The 11,309-nt window shown below is 37.0% G+C and overlaps 1 protein-coding gene across 1 annotated transcript; it reads left to right on the plus strand.

Moving 5' to 3' along the window:
- The first annotated feature begins 438 nt into the window (after window positions 1-438).
- Window positions 439-8,025, plus strand: THNSL1 (threonine synthase like 1). Its single transcript, XM_049799202.1, is given in 3 exon segments — window positions 439-585; window positions 1,057-1,107; window positions 1,109-8,025. Coding segments are annotated over 3 exon segments (2,430 nt in total). The 5' UTR covers window positions 439-441; the 3' UTR covers window positions 3,344-8,025.
- The last annotated feature ends 3,284 nt before the right edge of the window (window positions 8,026-11,309 follow it).

The raw sequence follows: 11,309 nt of genomic DNA on the forward strand, positions 1-11,309 counted from the left end.
TTTAGAATTGATGAACAAGCATTGAATTGGATTTTTGCATCTAAAATTTAATTAATTTCCTAATAGGAAGTTAAGTGTTTCTTTTCTTTAAGCATTTTTAGTCATGAATAATGAAAAATTAAAAATAACAAGGTGATACTTATTTGCCTACCTAAAATGAAAAATGATTCTGTAGGGATTTTCTGTGCAGATTTCTGCTGATTTCTCTGCCACCACCCCCTGCCCCGCCACTTTATGGAGATTTTGAAAGTTCTTCCCCCTTTGCCCTAAACGTCATGCACAAATCATGTGCTGCAATTTATGCTGATACTGGTGTTGATTTCTCTAAGCAAACAAAATACAACGTTGAGAGCTTCTTGCTTAATCTTTGTTGTAGATGCAACTTTCCTAGTGATTTTTTTTATATTTTTTTTTTTTTTTTTTGGAGGGTACAGTGCCTTCATGACATGTTCTTTCTCTCTTGCTTTACACAAACTACACTCAAAACAATTCCATAGGAGTTCTTCACAAATCACTTGCTTGGTTTGCCATCCCTTCAGAAGAGAACTGGGTGCAACTCTTCCAGCCTTGCTGTTGCACAAGTCTGTGAGTTTTCTGTGTATTTAAGTGGGTCTTGCATTTTATTTTTTTACAAAGAAAGTATAAAAAAAATCAAAGGTGTCTTGGAAGGTGGGATAAATGCATATTTTGTTAACATTTTGATTGCAAGAAGATAATTTAATCTTCATTATTTGTAAATGTGTACTTAAAAAAAAGTCTACTAGAGGAAAAACTAATTGGGTTTGAATTCCTATAAGCAAGTTTATTTGCAAATACTATTGTAGTGTTAGGGTTGAATGTTTTTATTTACCCTGAGGACATGGACTGTTTGAAGTTGGATTTGTTAGTGGAAGCAACTGGAACTATGCAGGAGAAGGGAATGAGTCTTCCTGGCACTGATGAAGTCATAACTGCATTTATGTTTGAATTCTTGTTGTTCTGAATTTCATATCCTTTAGGGTTTTTTTCCTAGATGTTTGCTGAAGGACTAATTACTGTTTTTTTTCCTTTTTGAAGCAGTTAAGTGGATTGTCAAGTTGTCTTGAAAAGAAAAACAAACAACAAAACAACCCAGCAGAAGATGTTTCACATTGTTCAGTATCAGCCTTTAAGACTAATAACCCAAAACAGTCTTTCTAGCATGTGTTTAAAACTGATGCTTTCAAGACCTGCTGTGTTTGCAGAGATATGGAAGTCATGGTTCTCAAGCCATTCTCTTGTTGGAAACAAAAACATTATCCTGATGGGACCTCCGGGTGCTGGGAAAACAACGATTGGGAGAATAGTAGGTCAGAAACTAGATTGCCCCGTCATAGATATAGATGATGATGTCCTTGAAACAACCTGGAATATGAGTGTGTCGGAAAAACTGCAGGATGTTGGTAATGAGCAATTTTTAGAGGAGGAAGGAAAAGCCCTGTTGAAGTTTTCAGCATCTGGAAGTGTCATTTCCCTTACTGGGTCCAATCCAATGCATGCTGCTGGCATGCAGCATGTGAAGAAAAATGGTATAGTTGTATATCTGGATGTGCCCACAACAGTCATTATGAGTAGGCTGAAATCAATGAAAGTGGATCGCATCGTGGGCCAGTCTCCTGGTATTTCACTCAAGGACATACTTCAGTTTAGGAAGCAGTTCTACAAAAGGTGGTATGACATCCGTGTTCTTTGTGGAGGGGACATTGCAGCAGAGGTTGTAGCAGAAAAGGTGCTTGATGCTGTGAAGAGATACCAAAACTCGGAACTGGAAACTTTCATTTCAACTAGGTCTAGTAGGTCTGGAAGGAGTATGGAAAAAGACTCTCATAAATATTTCAGTGATGTTGTCACTGAGGGCTTAGCCCCTGATGGAGGACTCTTTGTTCCTGAGAGAGGACTTCCAAAATTCACTGCTGGAGAATGGCAAAGCCTAATAGAAGCAACTTACATTGAAAGAGCCCAGGTTATACTAGAAAGATGCATACATCCTTCTGATATTCCTGCTTCTAAGCTGGCAGAAGTTATTGGAACTGCTTATGGAGAAAACTTTACTTGTTCTAAAATTGCCCCAGTTAGGCATTTGGCAGGCAATCAGTTTCTCCTTGAGTTATTTCATGGACCAACAGCATCATTTAAAGATTTTGCATTACAGATGGTGCCACATATATTTGCATACTGCATTCCCAGAAGCTGCAATTACTTGGTTCTGGTAGCTACTTCTGGTGACACAGGGAGTGCAGTCCTAGATGGCTTTAGTCGTCTCCATGACACTGACAAACAGAGAATTGCTGTGATGAATTTTTTTCCTGAGGATGGAGTAAGCCCAATTCAAAAATCACAGATGATTGGCTGTCAGAAAGAAAATGCATGGTCAGTAGGTGTCAAATCTGATTTTGATTTTTGCCAGACAGCTATAAAGCAAATCTTTACTAATTCTGATTATACTGGCTTTCTTACAGTAGAATATGGAACAGCTTTAGCCGCAGCAAACTCCATAAACTGGGCACGACTGCTTCCTCAGGTAGTTTATCATGCCTCTGCATACCTTGATCTTGTTCATCAAGATATTATTCCTTTTGGAAGCCCTGTAGATGTTTGCATTCCTACAGGAAACTTTGGCAACATATTAGCTGCTTTGTATGCTAAAATGATGGGGATTCCTATTAGAAAATGTATCTGTGCTTCCAATGAAAACAATGTTTTGACTGACTTCATAAGAACAGGTGTTTATGATTTGAGGGGAAGAAAATTGATTCCCACTTTTTCACCAGCAGTAGATATTTTGAAGTCCTCCAATCTTGAGCGATACTTGCACCTGATTACTAATGAGGATGGACAACTGGTGACACAATTATATAATCAGCTGGAAAATCAGGGCCACTTCCAGCTACAGAAAGATTTACTTGAAAAGCTTCAGCAGGACTTGGTGGCTGGATGGTGCTCTGAGGAGGACTGTCTAGCTGCCATTCACTCTGTATATAGTACTACAGGGTATATTTTGGATACCCACACAGCTGTTGCTAAAGTAGTTGCAGATCGATTACAAGATAGAACTTGCCCAATTATTATTTCATCTACAGCTCATTATTCTAAGTTTGCACCTGCTATCTTGAGGGCCTTGAGGATTGCAGAAATAAACCAGAATCCATTAAGTCAGCTTCACTTGCTGAGTTCTTACAGCCCTCTGCCTCCAGTCCACTGGGGCCTATTAGAGACTCTAAAAAAGAAGGGGAATGAGGATCACCAGGTCTGTGCTGCTGATATGAATATGCTGATGTCCCATATAGAAACCTTAATTCAAAATCATTTTATGAAAGTTTTCTGAGCAACTGATCAGTCATCCACTGTGTCAATTGCAATACCTTCTTAACAAGCTGCATATTTTAATAAAGTCATGATTCACCTGGCCTGTGTCCAGTCCACAGCATAATGTCCACAGTTTTATACTCAGTTGTCAAATTTTCAACAGTATTTGTAAGTAACACATGTGAGGTTTCTAGTAGTGGTGAAAGGTTGTGAATTGAGAGTATAAAAGACTGGAATACTTTTTTGCAGGTCATACATAGTAGAGACGCCAGTACTGTTGGCTTTCCTTGGCACAGGCCTGAAGCATTCTCCATGGAAGGAGGACGATACTGAAGTCTGACCTTTCTGAAACTAATAGCTCTTGTTTTGTTGCAAGAATGATGTGATCATTTGGTCAGTGGGTGATTAGTTAAACTTTAACTCACTTCACCAGAACATAAGATATTGTAATGATGTTCTTATGTTACTAATGTGGGTTGATTTCACTACAAAGATTGAAGTATACTTGTATTGTTAGTACTTGAACTGCTCCAATTTGATGGTATGTTATCTTCTTGTATGATTTTTTTTAATGTATTGTGAGGCCAGCGTTTATGTAAAAAAAAAAAAAACACAAAACTGGTCATTTTTGGTTTTCATGCTTTTTTCCCTCCCAGATATTTTCCTGTGTAAAATAGTATACTTCATTCAATATTTTTAAGATTTTTTTTGAGATGTGTCTTTTCCTCCAGCGTGTTGTAGTCTCTTTTCTAGATCTTTTCTATTTGAACTTTCAACTTCAGAATCTTTTTTTGATGCTATAGAAAGTTTGCGAGTATTAGTAGCAGTCTCCTTAAGTAAGAACCAAACTTCACCATTTATTTGCATTTATTTCTTGTATTCTGAGTTTTTAGAATGTAAGTTTTATCTTTGAGGTCATATAGCTTTCTTGTTCTGATTACTTCCATTTTCATATTTTGCTTAAATTAATTTCCTTGACATTCTATTTTTTGCATGAATTGGTATAAGAAAGAAGCTTCCCAAAGTGCTTGGCATCTCATCAAGGAAAGTGAAGGATGAACTCCAGTGTCTGGAAAGTGTGATAGGCATCAGAGGTATTCATTGTGTAACCTAAAATAGACCTATGTTAGCAATCTGGTTTTGCTAATGACAGCTCTTTATTGGGTTTTTGCGTCAGAAAAAAATGGAGCAGGTTACCCTAGGAGATCATGTGGTTATGGACAAACGTATTCTGCTAACCGTAGATTATATTTAGCAAGGATGTAAAATATAACTACATTTCACACTAAGAGAAGTGGTAAAATGATATATTGACAAGTTTTGAATGGCATGCAGTTACAGGTAAAGAGCTAAGAGTCATCAGATGTGAGGACCTATAGCTATGGGGTATCTTGCTTCCCACCAAGATTCAAATAGGGAAAGTATTGGCAAGAAAGGTGGTAATTGCTAACATTTTGTTGCCTCTTGAAGAGGCAACATCTCCTAGATGTCAGGACTCATTTGGGGCTTTGAACTGTTGCCTTATCTGCTGGCTTCCTCTGTGTGTCTGCTTGTACTTTTGCCACATCAGAGGTGAAGAAGACACCATCTAGCAAACTATTTTAAAGAATTGTCACTTCTTCTAGTGTGAGGTAAAAGACCCAAGCATGATGTGCATTTGCCATAGTGAATGTAGCTGACAACAAAGGTGTGACACGATAGCTTTCTAGATTCTGCCCTTCTTGGATGCCTTTTTAGGACCTTTCTAGTTCTTTTCTCTGCTCAGTCCTTCTTCACTATTTCTGCAGTAACTTTGGAAAATAATTTTTTATTTTCATAGAATCATGGAACAGCCCATGTTGGAAGGGACCTCAAAACATCATCAGGTCCAACCTTTCATGGGAAAGGGAGCCTAGATGTGATTATCTAGCACACTGCCCAGTCATGTCTTAAAAACCTCCGGCAATGGAGACTGTCACATCCCTGGGGAGGTTGCTCCGGTGATTGACTGTTCTCACTGTGAAAAATTTCTTTATTATATCGAGATGAAACTTCTCCCAGTGCAACTTGTACCCATTTCCTCTTGTCATCTCCATGTGGCTCCTTCTGAAGACAGAGTCTCTGTCCTCTTTCTAGCCACCACTAAATACCGGAAAACTGATGAGATGCCCCATGAGCAGCTTCTCCAGGGTGAAAAGACCTAACTCAATTCAGTCTCTTCTCATAGGGCAGAGGAATTTTTGTCATTTTGCAGACACAATGTGAGAAAGACCACAAATATGTAATTAAAAAAAAAAAATCCATGTTCTGTAAGAAAAAGTTGCATAACCATATTGCCAAAAAAGAAGCATTGCTTGTGTAGGTTATAAGTGCACATCCACCTTGTATTTCTGTATGTTTCAGTCTGATTCTCACGGTAGTTGCAAGTGGAAAAAAATGTAATGCTTTCTCTGCATGTGCTCAGTACAAAACCAGAATTCTAGATCTTAAAAAAAACAACCAACCAAACAAAAAGACCAAACCTAAAAACCTCAAACAAGCCCAACTGCCTGGATTGAATTACTGAAACAGGAATTGGTTTCAGCATAAGGACTCTGTGGAAATCCTGCAGTACCTGGTTCCCTGGGGCTGAATGCCATTTGACATCATAGGGCAATTTGTCACATGCTGTTACAATACTTTATAGAAACATCTACAAAGAGCTTGTTTTCACAGAAAGTACCTAAAAGAGAAAAGCTGAGATCCTAAACAAGATTAGGCTAGAAGCCAATGTCCTACCTTGAGTTAGCTCATTATTAGATAAAACAGTCAGAACTAAACTAGCAGAGAATTTATTTTGGCATGACTCAAACAATCAATATTTCAAAGTTCATGACAGTAACTCAAGCTTAGTTTGAAGGAGAAAGTATTATTAAAATTTCTAGTTGCTATTTTCATATCACATGAGCCATTATAGCAGTTGATATGAATTGAATAAGTAAAAAATGAGCAGTTGTACTTAGTTATGGTCTTTCAGTCTGGACTTAGGGTGTATAAAGGCAGTGGTTAAAGAGCACATATTGTATTAGTACATTTCTCAGAATGTGTAAAGGCTTTTACAATACAGTATTTACTCATTTTTAAAAATAGTGAATTAACTTTTGGACTTTCTTGTAACTTCTGTGAACTACTTTTGTGCACCACATCTGCTTGTGGGTTCTAGTAATGGGCACTGTAAAATGCTGCAGTAGTGTTGTGATCCTGGATGTGCACAGTATTTGTGACCAGGTGTTGATGCTGTGTTATGGTAGCTGTAACGTACAATATTCTGGTTTGCCTTGTCCGGCTGGGCCTGGAGGAATAGAAGAGAAAATATTTCCACTGTACTCAGTATAGCTGACTGGGGGGGCATAGGATAGTGAGGGAAGCAATCCTTCTGCCTTCCCAGTCCAGCTTTTACCAACAATAGTCAGTAAAATATTGTGGTTCAACAAACACTGTGCTACTGTTGTTGTACTTTTTTTCCCCCACAATCAGTTTTATGAAAGATTCAAAGGGAATTCATGATTAAGAGTGGACACAAGTGCCATTTTTTTGTTGTTAGCAGACATTGTGCACGCTGAATGTTGTCATGCACTGTTTTCTATTCTTAAGGCAAACATGGTGTGCTAATGATACACAAAAGCAAATCTACATTGTGATAGTTAGCAGGATTTTTTAAGCAATTTAGGCGTGGTGTATACACAGTTTGCTCCTGTTTGTCTAAAGATAGGATGTTGGGTCTAAATCAATATAAGCCAGGTTAACAGAGGGTGTGAGCATGCATATATACACATTTCCACTAGCTTTATTGACCTGGAGTAATACCATAGCTTTAGTTAACTTATTATTCTTCTGTATAGAGAAATCTTTGCTGAAGACTAATACTACATGAAAAACCTTGAGGACAAATGTAAGGACAACTGTAATGTCTATATTTATACTTTTTATTATAAGAATGTTTATATGGAAAATACTTTGTTTTGCTTACAGACTTACAGCTGCTTATTACTTGCCTTTAGTCACAGTCCTGCTTCTTGGGGTGACAGAGAGTGGTTTGAGGTAAAGGGTGAACAGAGTGGATAGGAATGACTTCAGAAGATAATTCTGTTTTCTTAGTATCTTACAGTTTAGAAAGAATTGCTATTTATGTTTTTGAGGTGATGGAATATTTTAGCAGATGGAACTCTGAAGGGAACAGTCTTGTTTTTCAAGGGGTCAACTTAGCTCTTCAAGGACATCAACATACATTGTTGCTACGTATATCATATTTGGCATGCCTGAAACATGCACTAGTCATTTGTATCCACTATATTTTTTCTAAATAAATACTGCAGGATCCACTCTGTAGCACTTGCTTTGCAAATATGTTCATAAATCCTTATCAATGTGATATAAAGAAAATCCACTAAAAGAAGTGGTTTCAGAATTTGATGTTCTCAAATCTTGAAAGACATGTTCTGTCCTGTGTTTACTTGAAAGTTAGGTGTATAGTAAATGATCTAGTAATTCACTTTGCGGAGATTGACAGATGTGAGGTAAGTTGCATCATCCTGTAAGGAAAGAATGTATAAAAAAATAAACCCAAATCAAAAATAGCAAATGTCTGAACACTCTGTTTATGTTGCACCACAGACGTGTCTGGTGCTGCATGGAAGGTCTGTATTCTGAGGAATTAATATGGAAAAGGAAATCTCTGACAGTTTATTCTTTCTTATTCATGCTTAGTTCAGTGGAGGGATGAGCTGGTTGTCTATTAACAGTTGTAGAGCAACTTTGGTCCATTTGGAATACGATTTTAGGATCACAGGCTTAAAAATTACTTCAATGGTTGAAACAGCAATAAGAAATGAGTAGTTAATTTCAGTGAATTGCTGTGAACAAGCAGTTAATTCTGAACATATATTAGCAGGTTGAGGAAGATTTAATGTTACTGTGTTTTTTTCACAGTAGTCATAAATGTGCTCAGCACGCTTACCAGAACTGGGAAGCTGTTTTTTCAACAATTTTTCAGAATGCAGCAATCTACAAGACATTCATCTTGGTCTTGCTCTCCAACTTAGGTAAAACTTTTGAAGATCTCCCAGCATGGAGGTAGATCGAAGCTGTTTGTGCCTTTTACTCGAGAAGACTTTATTCCCTGGTAACTGTTTAAGGTGGTCTCTAGCTACTTTCTTGACAGCACAGGAAATAAAATGTTTAATAGGAAAATTGTTCAGCAGAATTAAGAAAACACCTGATTTACTTGCTTATTTACAATATCTTATAAAATTTAACCAAGTAGAGAAACCACAGTATTTTCCCTGTGCAACATAGGAACACATTTTTCATAGAAAGCGTATCTCAAACTTCACAAAATCATTTACATAGCACAGGAATTGTTGTTCTAGCATTTTATTTAGGTATTTCATCACAGGTATTTGGAGTACCCTGAGATTTTCAAGTAGTTTCTTTTAAGTAAGTTATTGCTATAGAAACATGCAGTGTATCACCCCCGAATTTAAAATCCATCATGACACTAATTGAGGCCACACCTGAAAGATCTCAAAATGGAAGTCTCAGCTGTGACTGAACATGTTTGATACATGAGTTCACACAGGATTTGGCTCTTAACCATGAGTTTGTTAAGAACACAGAAGGAAATAAAATAATGACTGCTCAAATCTGTGGATGCCACAAAACTTAAATACTAAAGACCCAATTAAACAGAGGAAAATGGATTACTTCGTTGGGAGCTGTAAGCGATCTGCATTTCACTGTGGCCTAAGTAGACCTGTGTTTCTAGCAGCAGAGGTTTGAGAACATACTTTCCAAGTAGAACAATTTGCTGTAGGAAATGCTGACTTTGCACAGTGTGCGGAGATGATGTGCATGTTCAACTGAACATGAATTTTCAGTATGCCTTGTGGCCAAAAGGACCAGTGAGATCCTCAAGTTTAGAAATGAAAATACTGTCAGGGAAGTAATATTGCTGTCTATATTTGACTTTGGTATAACCTTTTGGAAGAATGCCATGCCCAACTCCAATAGTCACAATTTCCAGTAATGCTGGAAAATTGGACAGAAAAGAGTCATGAGAGCAATAAAAGGATTAACAAGAAGCACTGGCATGAAAGTCTCAATAAGCAGAATCTACTTACTTTGGTGAAGGGAGAGTTAGCCTAGAAGAACCATCTTTGGAGCAAAAGTTTGATAATCAAATAAAAGTCTGTTCCATCTAGCAGAGAAAGGGTGATCCAGTGATTGTAAGTAGAAGTTGGACATGTTACGAGAGATTAAAGCATGTAACAGAAGAGTAAAGGTTTCTCTAGTCTGGACATGCTAGATGATTTCCTGAAAAGATGTGATTTGATAGAAAGAGGACTGGCAAAGCAGATCCATGTTATGCAAGACGTCAAACTAAATAATCACGGCAGTCCTATTTGGCTGCCCCAGGAGTAACTTGCATGCTAACAGGAGTATGAACAGTATTTCACAGAGGTTGGAATGCTAGAGACTGTGAACTCATTTCAGTTCTGCTATGGAGTTATCAGTACACAGAACAAGTTGTGCGCTAAATAGGCTACTGGGTATGTTTAGCCTTGTTCTTTCTGTCTCTAGAGAATTGCAAATGGACTACTAATGCAAACCCTGACTTGACTCATGGCTATTAGGAAACGGCTCATTAGTTTTAAATTTCATTATACAGTATGTGTTGTGATGGTTTGGGCAATACATACTTTCATTATGAAAATGAGGTGAACATACACAGGAGGAAAGTGCCTATGCAAATGTCAGCTGTATTGAATGTAGCTAATTATTATTTATTTTTTGAAGCTTTTAAAAGTTAGAGATCTTTCAAAGTTTATTAGATGCTTTTGGATGCTTTCTTTCCATTCTTGTTTACCTGGCATTTCTCTCTGCTTTCATGAGAAAGTTGCAATCCAATGACCATTTTCAATTCATTTTCAGCTCATAATAAGATCTATATAAGACAAATTGAAAAAGCCAATGTTTCCTTTTTATACTTAAACTTGACCTTTTATATGCCAACCGAAGATGCTCCATAAAGCTTAGAGAAGGTGAAGCGTGCTCATAGGGTTCTGCTCTAGAAACACATTTTGAGAAAAAATGTATTTTCTATACATTTTAGGCTAATTCACTAAATTATATCTAAATAGAGTAGGCATTTAGTGGACTTTTTTACTAAGTGCATGTGGCAATCTGGTTCTGTTTAACATGCTAATAAATGCGTCCCATCTCCTAATGAAACTAGTGCTCCCTGTATAATTAATCAGCATTGTATACAGATGAGGACGGGAAAGCCATATTGACAGTTGTTTTCATGCAGAATGGTTAATAAAAGAATACTATACAGTTCTGAAAGGTCATACATGAATAGCTCATTTCTGCAAAAAAAAGTATTTTGCAAGTAAAAATTTAGTTAAAATTACCCCGGATCGTTGTTATGTACAGCTTTTAACCACAAGATGGCATTCCTAACAGAAGTTTGCTCAACATGGTAATTGCGGTTTTTGAAGGGCTCTAAATGAAAGGCTATCATAAGCATTTGTAATTTTATATGAGCTTTTAATATTTTCATTTATATAAAATGTAATTAACGGAAATTTAAGTAAGAAACCTTAATGATAATTAGGTTAATATTCAGTGATACGTGGAGTACCCAGGAATACGTGATGAATCCAGGTCAGCAAAACACCACATTAATTCATGTCATTATATGCTGCTAGAGGCTTTTCAGCTGTAAATCATTAATCAATTTTTCTTTAATATAAGAATCTAAAATAAAAAACCCTCAATTCTTTAATATTTAAATTAAGAGCACAAATAATACCATTGTCTTATATGCAAAACCCAAGTGTTTGGGGTTTTGAATACGATGCAGCGTATGGGGCTTGCAGTGAGTTTTGGGATAAGGAAGAGCAGATAACAGTATTCACAGGAAAAAGCGGTATAAATAATATGTCTTGCTGCACAGGGAGGATTTT

The sequence above is a fragment of the Accipiter gentilis genome, chromosome 4 (genome assembly GCF_929443795.1).
Source record: "Accipiter gentilis chromosome 4, bAccGen1.1, whole genome shotgun sequence".
In the NCBI taxonomy this organism is placed as follows: domain Eukaryota; kingdom Metazoa; phylum Chordata; class Aves; order Accipitriformes; family Accipitridae; genus Astur; species Astur gentilis.